The following is a 16893-nucleotide window of genomic DNA, read 5'->3' as shown; positions in this document are numbered from 1 at the left end:
CTCGCTGTTCAGGCTCCCCTCCAGTTTGTGCCTGGAAGGTGATAGGGGAAGGCAGGCAGGCTCCCTTGCCTGGAATGGTTTTGGTATTTTGGGCTGCTCAGAACACTCCCCAAATAGAGACAGTACAGACCCGGGCAATAGCAGCAGTTTCCGGTACCCAGCCCGTGATGGGGAAAGACTTGCTGTGATGGTTCAAAGCCATCACACCACCTGGTGGGCTTCGTTACAGGAGGGGAGTCTGGGGACTTCACCCAGAGTGCCAGAGCCACGCGTAGCTTAAACAAAACGAGACGAGATTGCAGTACGTGTGGGGGAAGTCTTCAACAGCTATATTATCAGAGGAACTTGTATTGCTATTCCTGAGCCATCAGGCAGGTGTTTGGGGTCTCTGTGTGCTTCCTTGAGGGTCATGGCCTGGGTGGCCAGGAAGGTGAGGGATGGATGGTGCTGGTAGAGCTGGGCTCTGGGGTGTGCTCCCCGAGCGTGCGTTCCCTCCACGCAGACACCCGCAGCTCCAGGAGGGCTGGGGCTATCTGCTCGTCCTGCAGAAATGGGCCGTGAGCCTCCCTCGTGGTATGGGGCCCACCGATGGCCTTGGTCTGCCTGTGCTGTGGGCTCATGGGTTCCCTTCCCTGTCAAATCCAATCCATGCCATTTGCCAACCGTTTAAATACCTTGAGATTGCCAGCTTAGGGGTGAAAGGTGTGATCTCTGTAGTTCTCTATTCTCTCCCCTTCTCACTCCGTATGTGTATTTTATGTGCAGACTTCTTTATTCTCCAGTAACTTCTGTCCACTTGTATGTGCGTTCCTCCACCATGGCTGCCTCTGCCACTCCAAGTATAGAGCCTGTTGTCTGACTGCCTCCTGCTCTAGCAGCGACGCCGTGCTTTCCTCACCCTCTGAAATACTCTGCACCGCCTCCTGCACGTGGCTGGTGCTGCTTGCTGCCTCCTTGGCTTTTGCTTTCACGCCAGTCGCAGCCTCCCCAGTATGTCTCGCTCCCCTTGTGCTTTTCATGTGGTTGAAAAGTGATGTGGTCAAATAGCAGATAAAAACAAGTAGGAGTTTGCATGCATGACTCCTGTAATCCCTCAAATGACTTAACACGGTAATAGGATTAAAGAACAACAGAGCAAGCTTTGTAGCATGTTTGTGAACTGGTGCAAAATATTGACTGCTCTTACAAGCTGGTATTTAAGAAAGTACATTTGCTCTCAAAGCATCAGTGAAGATATTTTGGTCAAATTCAGATTCTCCAATAGTCCTCCTAACTCTGTCAAGACAGCTTGTTGTTTTTTTAATGAGAACTGTTCTTAAAATGACAAATTCTGCTTCAGTTCTTTTAGCTAAAGCTGTTGAATTTTGAGGGAGGTCAAATAATTAGATAAGCGTTTCTATCCAAAGTCCTTAAACCGAAATTCCCTCTGTGTGTAGGACACAGTAGTAAACCTAGAAATTTGCCATGAACTTAAATTTGAAGGAAAGACTGAAATCTGGCAGAGTTCCTATTTTGTGCCTGGAGATGAAACGTTAGGTTGCTCGTCTTTGAACCTTTTGCATTGCTGATTTTTAACCTGCCAAATGCTGCATGTATTAACTGGATGTGGCTCTCGCTGTGGAGGCTTTCACGCTGTGCTTGGACGTTCCTTCCTTCCCTCCAGTTGACCTGAGACCTTGCCTGCAAGGGCTTGCTGCTGGAGTGATCTGGTGGCGCTGTTTGTTGCCTAACGCACAGACTGCATGCATTCAGCACCCTTTCTCTAACGCGGCCAGCCTGCTTGCAAGCCTCAGAATTGCAGAGGTGGAATGCCTGCTGTGGTCAGGATGAGTAGGATCGAAACAATTGAAGTTTAAATCCGAAATGATGACGATCAAGCTACGGCAGACTGCGATATGCAGCGCACAAACTGCAGCATGAATCCTGCCTTGTTTTTGTGGCACCCTCAAGTAGGGGATGCTGCCAGCTAAAAACAAGTCGGCTTTCCCCAAGCACTACGAGAACTAATGGGAATCCAGATTCAGCTCCACAACCCCTTAAACTTCAGCGTGGTCTCTTGCTTTTGACCTCCATGCTTTGGAAACGGGCTGCCCCATTTACAGTACCTATATCCCATAGAGCAGATTTCTCACATCTGGGTAAACCTCACTGCCCTGGATGTTTTTTGAAGCTTTTCCAGGCTTTTACTGGGCGGGTCGGTTGATTTGCTCACCAGGGGATGTCCGTGTCTGGTCAGTGGCTAGTGACATGGTGGAAACACCGCTCCGAGCTGTATCAAATCGGGCTCGCTGCTTGTTTTGTCTTGTTTTTGCATTTAAACTTCAATGGTTTGAGGGAGGCACGGAGCGGCTCTGCTCTCCCCGTTGTGACGCGCTGGCGTTTCTCCCCCCCCAGAACAACGACAACGAGACGGCGCTGCACTGCGCCGCGCAGTACGGCCACACGGAGGTGGTGAAGGTGCTGCTGGAGGAGCTGACCGACCCCACCATGCGCAACAACAAGTTCGAGACGCCCCTGGACCTGGCAGCGCTCTACGGGAGGCTGGAAGTCGTGAAGATGCTCCTGAACGCTCACCCCAACCTTTTAAGCTGCAACACTAAGAAACACACTCCCCTGCACTTGGCAGCCAGGAACGGTCACAAAACTGTGGTCCACGTCCTCCTGGATGCTGGCATGGATAGCAACTACCAGGTATTTGGTGGGGCTGCGTGTGAGGGGCTGCTCTGATCGCTGGGGGATGGAGAACTCGTGGAGTTGCAGCAGGGAGGGCTCCACCTGCCTGTCCTCCTGTAGGGGATCACTTCTGGAAGATGAGCGATGGCTTTGGGTTCCTCTGGGCTGTTTGTTGAGCTTCTGGTCCCTCTGAGAAACAGGGATTCTGGTGCAGTGCATGCTTAATGCTTGCTCGGATGAAGAGCCACGGATGCATAGGGAGGGAGAAAAAAGCTCTTTTGCCTACGCTGTTCTGCCTCATGAAACCGTGAGCTCTTGGTAGCAATGGAGGCAAACTGTTTCTCTTCCCATCAAGCCACTTGTAAACACGCTGCTCCACAGCACCAGATTCTACATGGTGGTCTTGTCATTCCTTGTCAGCACAAGACCTTTTGCTGAGCTGTGGAAAGCCCTTTCTTGGTGTCTGACTCTGGGAGGAGACAGTTCCCATTTTCCATTTCAAATTCTCGGCACTGTAATGATACTGATAGTTTGTCATCAGTCGTAGATACTGGTGCCCTCCCTTTGTATTTGGTGCAGTATATTTATTGCTTCTGTAACCTTCTGAAACATTCCTCCATCACCATTCCCCACTGCCTAGCTTCATGCTGTTTTTCATTTAATTTGCAGACTGAAAAAGGCAGTGCTTTGCACGAAGCTGCTTTGTTTGGCAAGACAGATGTGGTACAAATATTGCTGGCTGCAGGTGAGAGAATGATCCCCTTCTGAAGCAATAATGAGGTGATTCCTTCACCTAGCACTTGAGGAACCCCCTTTTTAGCGACAGCACTTCGCTCCAACCAGCTCTCCAAGTGGTGTTCCTCAGAGGGGGTTACAGGAGAGGTCATCCCTTGGTGTTTGCCTCTAGGTCTGCCTCTACAGAGTCGTTTTTAGCGCCACACAGTGATGGTCACGTGTGTAAGCTGTGACTTGATTAAAAATGAATTTGTGCAAGTTTTGAAAATGTTCTTGATTTCTGCCTGCTCTTTACCTACTACCATAGGTATTGATGTGAACATAAAGGATAACAGAGGCCTGACAGCTCTGGATATCGTGAGGGAGCTTCCTTCTCAGAAAAGTCAACACATAGCAGCTCTCATTGAAGGTAAGCAGTGTTCCTCTGTGTGTGCGCAGGAGGGAAGAGTTTGGGGGGCTTAATTGTGCCTGTGCAAGTAAGGAATTGGGTTCTCTAGTCCTGGAAAGTGATGAAAGCAACAGAGCTTCAGGCTGGGTACCTTGGTGAGAATTATGAGGGTGCTGGAAACAATGATGCTCAAATGCTCAGGTGAATGGGGCGGCTGCAGGAGGGCTTCCAGGGGTGGATTGTAGGGGGATTAGCTCCTTTGCTGAAAGAGTGCGGCATCGCTTGTACAACTTAAATGGGCTAAATTGAGCTTTGTTTAACTCACTTTATAATAAGTGAATTAAAATTAAGGGTAGTCTAAATCTGCTTGCAGAATGCAAAGTAATAGCTTTAGATATGGTCTTGGATTAATTCTCCTTTATGTGCCTGTGCAGGCAAATAGTCACCCACTGATCTTGTGTCCTACTCCTCACTTCATTGTGAAGCTTGGGCACGGATTTTGCAGATGAGATTTACAGAAAAGGCCTTGATTACTTATTTATAAATGAGCTTGGCCTATTGTATCTGTCCAAATTAGGCAATGAAATGTGGCATCTTAGCTAAATTCCTACCTTGTAATTACACTATCTCAATTTCCTCTCAGCTGTGGAGAAAAAGATCAGAAGCATATGCAACTGGTATATATTACTCATGGTTAGCATTTGAGAGCTTTGCAGGTTCAAAGCACTTGGCAGACTTTTAATTAAGCTCTGCCTGTGAGGCTGGTAGGTATTATCTCTGTTCTGAAACCGAAGACAAAGATGGGCTCTAAAACTGAACTTATTGCAGGTAACTGCTGATAGTTTGTTCCTGTGAGGGAGCTGTGTGAGATGTCATCTGACTTCAATCACATAGGCTTAGTGCTTCTGACTTTGCCTGTGGTTAGCTAGAACTGGCTGCTCTGCTGCTTTATGGCTGCAGGCTGCAGCCCCATGTAGCCACGTAGCTTGTGTCTGTAACAGAGCAATCTGCTCCTCAGAGCCGTGTCCCTCCAGGAGCTTTGCAGCTTTCTCATTAGTAAGTCTGTAAAAGTTCAAAGAATTGTTCTTAACCTTGTGATTAAAGGGGTCAGCTGTTTCTATTTTGGGATCTGAGCCGCGAGGTTCAGTAATGCACTTTGGTTATTTTTTGGAGGCTTAATGAGCTGACAGTTGGCTGTCTGTCCACAGGGGAGAAAGTACCGTATGCCATAGTGGACATGCAGCTAGATTGCCATAAATTGATTTTGTTGCCCTACCTCGTTGCAGATTACACAATTGGGAGGAAAAGTGCCAAAGCTGCGGAGAAGACTGCCCAAGCAGCACTTGTTCCAGCCACTGATCCCGTGTGTCGGATACCTCAGGGTAGGCTTTCGTGCAACCCAGCAGTCGCTGTCACTTCCTCCTGTGAGGGCTGACCTTCAGAGGCCAGAAGCCCCCAGTGATGCTCTTTTTTCCTCTCTTCCTCTCCCAGGTGATGTGGAGAAAGCAGTGACAGAACTGATCATAGATTTTGATGTGAACCCTGAAGAGGAGAGCCCGTATGAAGCTTTATACAATGCAACCTCCTGCCACTCCCTGGACAGCCTTGCCAGTGGGAGATCTTCAGATCGAGAGTCCATGAATAAGGAAGCAGAAGGAGCTGGTCTGAAAGCAGCAGGAGTCAGGCCTGTACGTAGCTGCGTGTGCTTGTCTCTGCTTGCCTTAGAAAGATAGGGAACTTATCTCCATCATTATGATTTTGCAGCAGGCTGCCAGTTCCTCAGTTTGGAGAAATCTCTAAAACCATCTCTCACGCTGATCGGAGCAGGCAGGTACCTCTTCTGCTTGTGTTAGAGCTGAGCTTATCTCTCATCAGCCACTATCAACACAGGACAGTGCAGATAAGCCACCGTTACCCACACCACCACGCAGCATGGCAAGTGGTCCCTTCTTCATGCCTGACTTTCACCCAGCATTGCATCCTTATGCGTTCTGGCAGTTGTAAGTCTTGGCTTGTCAGAACATGGCACTTAGCTGAAGGGTAGCTTATTGTCAAGGGAAAAAACTTCGGAAACTTTTCTGTGTGGCATTTCTCATCTTTCTCTTTGCTTTGCCCCAGAGAAGGCTCCCAAGAAGTTATCTTTAAGAGTATCCTGTGGTCAACTAGTTGGTGGCAGAAGCATTTTTTTGTGTATTACTTGCAGGGATCTGTAGAGGGTACTCAAGGCTCCACAAGGCAATGCAAAGCTGCTGGAACTGTCTCTGGAGAGGTCTTCGTCACCCTCTGTTAGTTGCATCTGCTGCCTCCTTACAATCAGTAGTAACACTGCTATGGGGCAGATGGGATGCTGGCCTTAGAACATGCTGCGTCAGCTTCAGGATTTGTTTTCTGGTTGTTCTTGCAAAGCCTTTTCTGTGGCTGTATTTTTGGACAAAAGGCAAAGCAGCAGTGAACGATGGAACTGCTGGTGGTACTGTAGCCATGTTTCCTCTCTCTCTGTAAGGATGTGCAACCTTTTTCCTGCACTGTTAGCAAATAGAGTAGAAATGAAACAAAAGCTTTAGAAAATGGACATTTCAGCCAGATCTTTTCAGTATGCAGTACAAGATGCAATGTGTTTGTTAGCTAAATCTTAGTGGCTTATACCCACCTATATAACTGTCCTGGGTTGATTGTGACTGATGTGAGACAAGCTCAGCTGTATCCCAAATGAGATGGCGCTGAACTGCAGTGAAAAGGGAGAAGAAAGGGGAAATTGCACTAGGAACTTGCCGGAGTTTCTCCCAAAACTTACTCAAGCATTTTGAAATGAGCAGTTTCTGTCTGTTCTGTTTCCATTTGCCATTAGATGGAGCTGTTGCAGGGCAGGAGATGACCTAGGGATGTCTTTAGCTCTCCACCAAGACAAGGCAGTGCTGCTCTGAGTGCCTCCTGGCAGTCTTGGCATAGCTGAGGAATGCACTGCAGCACTGTCTCTTGATCTCCGGGGTTTTTCACTATAAGAGGTGCCTCTGGAATCATGCATTCCTGTTACTGTTTCATTAAGACACAAGCACTGAGCAGTCCTTCCCTGCACATCTGCACGAGTTCATTACTGATCTTCACTGTGTGTTCCTCTGCCATAGACATTACCAGCCTGGGGCTGAATGAACTGCCTTAAATCATGAATCAATAAACCAATGCCACCTTCCACCCAAGCAGTCTTACTCTCCTGAAAGCACAGTGAGTGCTCCCGTGAGTCTGAGCTGGCCTCGTGTGGTGCTACCGCTGTGAAGGAGGAGTGGGCAGTGTTCTGAGCAGGGGCAGTCTGTCTGCTGTGCTCTGTATTCGCAGCAGCGTGGATGTAGTGTCAGTGGAAGCAGAAGGGGACGTGTTCTAGCACAGCATACTGACAGTGGTCTTCTAAACTGCAGAGAGAACGGCCACCCCCGCCTGCCAAGCCACCGCCTGATGAAGAGGAAGAGCAGCACGCGGAGAAGAAGATAGGTCATGGTGCTTCCTGTGAGGTACGTGACACTTGATCTGGGATGCTTTACAGGAATGTGGTTTAAAGATCAGTCCTCCTAATCTGGGAGGAGCCAATTTTGATATTACTTCCCTTGCAAATTGGGTTGTGAAGTGTTCTTGCACTCCAGCGTTGCTGTTACTTGCCATGGGAACTTCCTTTGTGTGGTTCTTCCAGGGCACCTCTGTTTTGACCTCAGCCTTGCTTTCCTATTCTTGGCTAGGAATTCCCATAGGAAGAGTTTTTTTTTCTGTATCACGTTGTGATACGGACTTTTGCCTGTTTGTAATGATCCCACCAAATGCATCTTCACTTGAGACTGAAATCCAGTGGGGCGTTAGTTCCTGCTTCCTCTTAGCTTCCAGCTGTGGAGGAGATGCGTGGGCTTGTAGATCCCACTGACCTGAACAGGGATCAAGGTCTTGAATTCAGACAAGATTCTGGCCCAGCATTTGCTAAAGCTGTCTTCTGCAAAGGTCATTTTATGTGAGCTGCTTTTTAATTAAACTCAAGCTCTCTTGTTCTGTGTTCTTGCTCCTGGGCTTCCTATTGCTCCTTTTCATTCACCAGCCCACGAACTCAGATGTGAGGGCTCTCTGGGAGACCTCAGTATGGGGGTGGAGGTGCGTGTAACCACAAATGTGTCTTGCAAACCTCTCACACCCTGGAAAAACTTCAAAGCAAAACCAAACCTTGTGCATTTCTGCACTTTTCCAAGTGCAGTCAGATGCACGTAAAACAAGTGAAGTGTCTGCTGCCTTTGGCTGTCAGAGCACACTCCAGTTCACTAGATGCTTTGCTTTGAAGGTGTTGATCCGCTGGGTTTCCTACAAGGCGTAATTGCCATCTGCTTTCTGAAGTATATCAAATCTACACATAAGCATACATTATTTGCTTTAATAGAACTGACTTTTTATAGAAAGTGAAGCACCAAATGGTGCATAAACAGAGCGCAAACTTGTGGACTGGTCTCTCTGCAGCTGTTGAAATGGTTTTCCAGCGTATGATATAACCAGTCACACGGCTGGCTCTGAGCAGAGATCTGGATAGCACAACTGGGAAGCAGAACTCGTTTATGGCAGTAAATGTGTGATGACTGCTCCTGTTGAATTGTTTTGCCATATTTAATTATAGAACACCTCCTGTGTTGTCCTGCCGTTAAAGGCTTTAGAAACTGGATCCATTAAAGGCAACCTGGTTGTCAAATGCTTGTGCACAAAGGGACTCACTAGGGAAATCTTGATTTGTGACCACTTTAATTGATATAAGATAGTCACTGTGTAAAGCTGCCTGGAAATGACCTTCTAGATGTTCTGAGAAGGCAGTTTGGGTCCAATTGATTCTTTTTCTTTGTGTACTGCTCCTGGGGTGCTCAGCTTCTCTGACTCCTGCCCTTCATTTATCGTCCCAGCACGTTCTCTCTGGGTTGGGCAGGCACCAACAAGAATATATTTAGGGATAGCCGTAAACTTCTTGAAGCAGCATCCTGATCTACCCTCCTCCAAACAGGCTCTCCCATGAGGGCCAGGATAGTTAGTCATCGAATGTTCTGGGGTTGGGCCAAACTTGAGTTTTAAAAGTAGTCTTTTTATTCCCTTGCCAGGATGAGGGCTATCAGTCAAAGCAGATGTGCACAAACAAGAAACTTAACTTCCATCGTGGAGAAACGTTAGCACAAACAGGCAAAAGAGCTGATTGTTTGGAGAGTGCCGCCGTTCGCTATCAGCAGAAACCTTCTGGGTTTGTAGCTGAATAAGGTTCTGCGTTGTCAAATTAGACTCCAGTTTAATTTGTTTACTACTCATCTCCGAAAGGGAAGTACAGACAAAAGACAAGGCGCCGTGATCATTCCTGCAGTTTGGTCTGCAGTTCTTGGGGGGGAAGGAGAGAGAAATGAGATCAGTTAGCCTTTAAAAAGTCTTTCAAAAACAAAGTCCACTTCTGTGGATTAAGTACGCTTTATGGACATACTCACTATTGACAACCTCTTATTTTTAGGCTTTGGGAATAGTGAAGGGATGCTGAATGCTCACCAGTATGTGTGATGAGTCAGAAGAAAGTTGTACTTGACTTTGTTACTCCTGGTTGCAGAACTTGCAGAGTAAGCACAGTTCTCCAACAAACACTGGAATTTATTTTAAGTGAATTTTAATTTGAGGCTCTGTTTAAGGCTTGCGAGGATAAGAAACGGAAAAAATCAAGTGCAGTCAGGCCTGTGAATGTATACACAGACTTTTACAAAGCAAAAGCTGGGAAGTGCGTGCTGCCAGGGAGCTACTGTCTTCAAATGTGCTCAGAGCATTCGAAAGAGGACGACACAATCCTCATCATCTGCAGGAGCCTCAGGAGCACACTAACGCCTGGCTGGAGGTCCAAGCTACAACTGTTATGACAGGCTGCTGCTGCGCAGTATTTTTCCAAGATCTGTGGCAAGGGCCTGTTACCTACTGTTATGGTCTGATGTTTTTGTGCCACCATCTGGTCGGAAGTTTTTTTCCTTAATTTGCTCATTATGAGCTCCGTCACCTGAAGAGGAGCCAGTCTGGCTGACAGCTCATACTCGAAGCAGATAGAATAACTGCTTTCTTTGAGCACAGCCTGCTTCCTCCCATTGCAAAGCACACTTGAAAGCCAGCTGGGTTTATGCAGGGGTGTAGGATTCCTGTGTGTCTTTCCAAGACTCTCTAAATGGCTTCTAGGGCTCCTAGCTAGATCACAGGCGGGTAGGAACCTATTTGCCCTTGAAGAAAGTGATGCTTCCACCTAGAGGAAGAAACTGGTGGTGGTGCTTAGCCCTCTGTCCAGGCAGTGGCAGTTCCAGGAACCTGTGGGCAGTACGAGAGAGCCTTCCTTGGGGAGCTGTGTTCAGACCTATTCTTCCTGCCTTGGCAGCAGGCTGGCATCATTTGCTCTTAGGCTCAGGTTTGACCCTGCTGCAGTTGTGTTCCTGGACAGGGTTGCCTCAACCTGCCCGGGTCTGGCCAGGAGATGGTGCTGAAAGGCAGCCGACCATGTGGGCAGGGTGCCTTGAAGCCCAGTTTAGCCCCATTGGTACTGGGATGGCACCTGTGGCTCCCAAAGGGTGTTAAATGCACTTGGCCTTGAGGCAGACCAGGATGCGAGTCTGCAGCAAGGCTTGTCTGAATCCTGCAGTGAGACTGCTCCCTGCACAGGGATGGTGGCTTCCCAGCAGTTTGCTGGAGCTTCTGCCAACAAACCAGCTCTAATCAGAGGCTTTGGGGATTAAAATGAGCACAGTCACTGCTGGGCATCCTGAGGTTAAACTCTGTTCCTGTACTGTGTTGCCTGAGGTCTCTGTAGTACTAAACATGCTGTACATCCTGAGGTTAGGAACACTAGGTCTGAATTCTGGAAAGGTGGCAGGGATTTGTTGTTTTCTCTTTTTGCAGCCGTGTCCTGATAGAGCCGGTAGTTAAATAGTGAATGACGATGCAAATTCCAATAGCAACAGTAAGTCTGAGTTGGGATGAACAAGAATAATGTGCTCAGCTCTTTTCTCACCCCCCGGGCTGTCTGCAGACCTTGCACAGTAAATCAGTCAGTCAGTGCTAGAAAGCTGTCAGCAGCCTTAAATACTAGAAAATAAAGGGATTTGGTGGTCTTTATTTTATTTTATTATTTTTTTTTAAGAAAAAAAAAAAGGCAGTACATTTTGGATAACACTCCACAGCGAAGGTGTCGCCTCTGCCAGTTCTGTGCCTAAAGCATGGCATAAAGAGGCCTTGTGCTTCATTGCAGGGATAAATAGCAGTGCTTTGTGGAGCACTACATTATGCTGTTTTTCATTAGGCCTCTGTTGCACGAGGAAAAAGCAGGGGAAGTGGAGCCGAGGAAGAGGAACACCCGTACGAGCTGTTGCTTACAGCAGAAACTAAGAAGCCAGTTGCGGTGGATAGAAAAACAAAAGGTAAGTGAGCATCCAAGAAGCAGAGCTGTTTGGCTTAGATGTGTTTAACAAAAATATAGAGGGCAGAGTAATTGGAACAATTAAATGCTGTTGGGTGGGGCATCTGGATTCTGTACTGCAATTGTTTTGTTTCCTGGTAATCTGCCCTCTTGTAAATGAGAGATCAAAACATTCCTGTACAAAATGTACACGGAGGAAGAGCAACTCCATTATCCTGACAGCTGAGACATTGCAGGGACCTCCTGTGTTAATTCAGAAAGTAAGCATACGTTGTGCACGGTCAAGTAACTGCGGAGAGGTGGAAGGCTGTGCCGTGCTGGGACAAGTGAGCTGAACCAACCCTGGCATCTCAGTGAGCCCCGTTCTCCATCCAGCTGGATCTGAAGACGTCCTGGTGTTGTGTTTGTATCGGCAGACGATCAGCCCTGCTGTCCCAGTCACAGAGTCAACGTGCTGCTGTGCATTAAAACTAATTTGAGATGTGAGCTAACGAGGAAAATAAACCTGTGTAGAGCGAGCTCCTCTCTGGAACTGGCCAGGGTTAAGTATTGAACTCGGGTCTCTCGTCCCAGAGGGACTTTTGGGCTTTACAAAGGATCTAGGAACACCTTGTCTCCTGTGTTTGGCTGTCGCTGGGCTTTTTGGCTTACCTTCAACAACAACAATAAAAGATTTGTTTAGAGGAAAAATATCCCTTGCTTTATTCAAAACTCCTGAGCCGGAATTTGGGAGGATTTAGTTTGGACTCTAAACCTGGAAACCATCTCATTTTGAGGATGAACAGAGGATAACGAGGACTCAGTGTGATGCCTCACTGAGTGCCCTGTAAGACCTGCAGCTTTCTTCTTCCTCTCCTCTCCTTGCAGCACGATAGCTCTCGTTCCTTGCATCCTGCTGCACTCGGCTTGTACGGGGCGGCACAAGAGGTCATTGTTTTCCCACCAGCGTTTGCCTCAGGCAGCAAGTGGCTTTGGCAGAGTTAGGATGCTTTTCAGGTTGGTGCTTTGCCTTCTCAGCTGGGGAATAGTGACAGCTATTGAGCTGGAATCTTTCAGGCGATCTTTTCAGCGTGCAGCTATTGCTGATTATTCAAGTGTGAGCTCCCTCTGACAGTTGGGCTCCGTTCTATGGCTGCCATAGCCAGGCTTGCTTAAAAAGTCATAAAAATAGAATCCCAAAGGAGGGCATGTGCTTGTTCTTGATGTCTCTTCCCTCGTGATGTGGGTGCTGCAGGCTCTGTAATCCCCATCCCAGGGAGAAGTGGAGGGGAACACCTTTAACCTGGTGATGGTTGGAGAGCGGTCCTGTCTTGCTGTACAGTAGGAAGATGCCGGCTGTGCCTCCACGGTTTGCAGTCTGTGGAAAGTTTTGCTGTGTTTGTAAAGAACCTGAAGCCCTCTCCAGTGCTGTGGTGGGAGAAATCCAAGGAACGCAGCAGAGTTCTCATCTTCCAGGGCTTGTTCGCTTTCTTCAATACAAGTGGTGCTATGGCTATCGCAGGGAGAACGAGCCTTGGGTTTAGAGGAGGTGAAGAGCTGCTTCTGGGGGGTGAAGGTGCCCAGCCAGTTTATTTCTCACCTTCTGTGTTTCTTAAGCTTGGCAGGGCCATCTCCCACTGCCCTTCGTGTGGTGCTGGATCTGGAAAAAGGAGGTGCTTGTGAGGGAGATGACTGTGACCCTCAAATGTTTGTTTTCCAGAGTGTACCAGCTGTTTCCCAAGGCAACTTGGTGCTCCTGTGGCAGGGTCCATGTACTGCAGGAACAGGGGAGCTTTCCCAGGGCCCCCTGACAGCTTTCACCTACTTCTTGTTCTCCCAGGGACTTAGGATTTCTTGGCCCCAGTAGGAGATGAGGCAGCTGGTTAGCACTGACTTTGTGTTGTTCATCTTCTCGCAGCAGTTACAGGTAGCTTCTTTCTGCACAAGATGTTTCATAACTGCTCTGCAAGGCTGGAGCAGCTTTGAAATCTGCATTATTAAATGGGGAGCAAAAGCAAACGTTGCCAGCTTTTGCAGTCGCTGGGGTCTGATGCCAGAAGGACACGGGGAAGGAGATGTAGCTGAGTCTGAACTGTGAGTGCGTGCTGATGTGTGGGGAGGAGACGTCTGGGGAATAGTGGAGTCACTTGGGCAGAAGTTAAACGAGGGCTGAGTGAAGAACTAAAGATCAAATTGGGGTGTTTGAGAATTTTTCCACCTCTGGATCAGAAGGGTCCTCAAGCATCAAAGGCAGCAGTTTAATTCCAGGACAAGGAGCGGGCTGAGGCCTGGCTTTGAATTGCTTCTTGGCCCTCGATCTGAGAGGATGTGCTTCTAGATGTTACTTGATGACTTCTGGAGGAGTCTCTGGTCAGCAGAGAAGGACTCTGATCCTTACAGGCTATTGAGAAGGGCTTTTCAGGGCAGCTCAGAAGCAGGGTTTCAGGCACGCTGTTCTTAATGGAGTCTTTCATCTGTGATAGCAGCCTTTGTGCCTCTTGCTGCAAGTTGTCTTGTGGCCAGTGGCTGGATGAATGTGGTATTATCTGCCCGGCTTCGGTCGCCTTTTGTGTGCGCTGCAGCAGTTTGCTGTCACATGCTGGAGCACTGGGGAAAGTTGGCTTAATGTTTCGGGCAGGGTATCAGCAGGGGTGTGAGCCAAATGCTTTCCCACCTCCTTTGGTAAGGCAACCACGGGCAACCGCATGCGTGAATTTGGGGCTGTTGGGCTTTGTAACAGGACTTGTAAACTGGCCAGGAGTGGTGAGCTGTGTGCGGACTGGTCAGGGGGAGAAAACTGCTGCATTTAGAGAGAGATCTGGTGGAGATGGCAGAGTTCTGATGCTTGTCTGGCTTCTCAGAAGAGCTACCCAGAAGTGCTGTCAGCAGTAACCAGCCTCAGGTAGGACTGCCTTGCTTCCTTCTGGTGGTTATTAAAGGTTGGTACTTGTTGAGGTTCTGCTGGGCTATGTATAGCCTGCGTGCTCTCCCTTTTTATCACAGGACAGGCCCTTTTCCCATGGCTTTGATCCAAGCCTGCGTTTTTGCCATCGTAATGTATTGAGAAGCTTCTGTGCAGAGTAACATCAGTGATCTCTGGGCAGCTGGGACAGTGTTTCACTGCACTTTCTTGAAGGGCAATAGGGGAAGGCGTGCAAATGAACACAAGTTCAAGTAGCTTTTGAAGGATAAATTCTGCCCCAGATGACCAAGGTGATGAAACAAGAACTTGGGCACACTGCACACTTCTAAATTTCACATGCAGTACCTCACCATGTAAATGAAAGCTTGTGTTTCTATTTTACTGCAGTTATAGGTTATTTTTGCACCTCTAAAGTAGTACTCTAAAGACCAGCTTCCCTCTCTTCTCTAGCCTTTCCTGCCACAGGAGCTAGATTTGTATGCCCATCACTTGACAAACTCTGGTGTGATGTGGCACAGGGAGCCTTTTCTAGATGAAGATTAGAGACTGGCACATGCCCTCCTTAGTTCCAGGGGTGGGGAGCTTGAGCAGAAGGCAGCTGCAATAACTGATTCTCATAATGCAGGGGCACGAAACAAATCCTGCTGGTGATATATAGGGTCAGCACATCAGCTGAATCATGTAAGTAACCTATCCCAAAAAGGTACGCATCCTGAGGTGGCCACTGGACAGTGGTGGTTTTGGCCTCTCTTCTCATCCTGAGGCTCCTTGAGTTGAGACCTCAAAAGGTAAGACCCGGGGAACCCTCTTTGCACCCAGCCTGTGCACCTCAATGATTTCCTTCCAACATCTGTTCTTCTGTCTGCAGCTTTCAGAGCAGGCCTGTGTTACATGCTCTGAAACGCCTCCTTCAAGACATTCCTCATCTTCTGTGCAAGTGGTGTTGCCCTCGCTTCATCCCTTCCTTCCCTGGCAGCTCTCTTGTATTTCAGAGTCTTTCTTCATCGGCTCGAGGATGAATGGGTGGCTGTGATTTCTGTGCAACAGGAGCCCTTTTGTGAGCCTCTGGAGCTGGATCTGGAGCACTTTGTTCTGGCCCAAGCGTTCCAGCACGTGGCATGAACTTCTACCAGCCGCCTCTCTGCCTTCAGCAGAAATGTCAGTAAAGGTTAAGCTGGGACATGGAAGGAATGATCTCCAAGGGAGGAAAGAGGAGAAGAAAAGCTTTTGAATTAGTAAAAAGTAATTTCCTCCCTGCCAGGTTAATGTGACTGTCCAGTCAACACCGTGTCCCTCTTACAGGATCTGTGGTTTTCCTTATACCAGTCTCTCCTATGAACGCAGCATGTCTGATCTCTTCTAAGGTTTCTCTCCAGCATCACAGCTTCAGATCTTTTTGCAAGCCTGGTCTTGAAATCCTCTGATCGGGTGCTGCTGGTGCTCCCCAGCCTCACTTGGAAATGGTGCAGGTGGGACTTTGGGGTGACACCTTCTGCCCTCCCTTTGGCAGCCTCAGCTACAGCACTTGTGGTGTATGTGCCCGTGCAAGATGATCAACAACTACTTCATTGTCCTGGAATCCTAAACTCATAGGATCCGGGATGAAATAAGCCCCAGCATCACTTGACACCAGTGAGAAGTGAGGTCTGCCGGCACGCTGCCCTGGCTGTTAACCTCCGTTCGGGCTTTTGCTGTTCCTGACTCAGCTGCCAACCCAGCAAGCTGCTTTTTGCATTTCTGTGGAGTAAACAAATGCCTGCGAGGGACTAACCTTGTGCTCGTCAAACCCAGGGCGTGTGAGACCCCAGGATCTGAAGTGGCGTGCGGAGATAAACGGCTCATTCAGGGTGCTTTCCTGCCTCATTCCTGGTGTGAGGACGTACCACAAAAACAGATGTCAGTGTTTGGAAACGACCTGGTCAAGCCCAGTGCTGGAAAAGCTACTCAGGGGGGAAGGAGTTGATTGCCCTGTTGCCGCTAATAGCGGCTGCTTGTTAAAGATATGCAATGTTCGTTCCTTGATTTGCCTCTTAGTGAGATGAGGATTCCTTTGCCTTGGCTCCCGAGAGCTGCTGTCTCACATACCAACCGAGGAATTTCCTCTTCATGTCTAAATACCATCTTTCTATTTCAGAGCCGTGTTGTTGAGGTGCTTTGTTTTATTGCTCCTTTACAGCATAGTTTTATGTGTCTTCAAACTGAAGAATGCTTTTAGGCAGTAAATAGAAGAGTTAAAATTTCCAGACAGCTACACGCAGGTACATAGGGAATGGAGGGAAGCAGAAGTTGCATTTCTCAGCTTTCCAAAGGTTTGCTTTTGCAGTTGCAATGTGTGTGTGTAACATAACTAAGGTGAGTACTCATCTGTTGCTGCACATGCTTGGCAATTGGGATTGCTCAATTATTCATGATTTATCCAGGACCACGGTACCTGATATCGAAGATGTTAGTGCAGGAGTATCCGAGAAGTGTCACATTTCTTTCGGGGACAGCCAGCAGTGCCCACAGCTCGCTGCCTTAACAGATCAGCCCTGCCTGTGCTCAGCGGTTGGCTTGCAGGAGAGAGCCTTTTTGATCGAGATTTTTATTGCGTAAACTGTTTATTTCTCTCCCCTGAGTAAGGAGGAGAGGTTAAACTCGGAAACCACTAGGGAGGAAAGCAATGTTTTTTCTTTGGGGAGCGGATTTTGGAACTCGCAGGTTGATTGCAGTCCAGAAGTTTTTCCCACCCTGCAGCTCGTGCCAAAAGCAGGGAGCGCTGCT

The 16893-nt window shown here is 48.2% G+C and overlaps 1 protein-coding gene across 5 annotated transcripts in view; it reads left to right on the top strand.

The window, feature by feature from the left end:
• Positions 1-16893, top strand: part of ANKS1A (ankyrin repeat and sterile alpha motif domain containing 1A) — a gene marked incomplete at its 5' end in the record, with an annotated part of 106543 nt that overhangs the window by 32684 nt on the left and 56966 nt on the right. For all 5 annotated transcript variants that reach the window (XR_014319004.1, XM_082778290.1, XM_082778289.1 and 2 more), the window contains 7 exons: positions 2395-2691; positions 3343-3418; positions 3716-3817; positions 5083-5178; positions 5288-5484; positions 7210-7302; positions 11112-11229. Coding sequence is in view for 4 of the 5 variants with exons in the window: in XM_082778290.1 (XP_082634416.1) it covers positions 2395-2691; positions 3343-3418; positions 3716-3817; positions 5083-5178; positions 5288-5484; positions 7210-7302; positions 11112-11229 (979 nt within the window). The remainder of the gene's footprint in view (positions 1-2394; positions 2692-3342; positions 3419-3715; positions 3818-5082; positions 5179-5287; positions 5485-7209; positions 7303-11111; positions 11230-16893) is intronic.

The sequence above is a fragment of the Aythya marila genome (assembly GCF_965140915.1).
Source record: "Aythya marila genome assembly, chromosome: 24".
In the NCBI taxonomy this organism is placed as follows: domain Eukaryota; kingdom Metazoa; phylum Chordata; class Aves; order Anseriformes; family Anatidae; genus Aythya; species Aythya marila.
The sequence above is the reverse complement of the archived record's forward strand: the minus strand, read 5'-3'. Positions and strand labels throughout refer to the sequence as shown.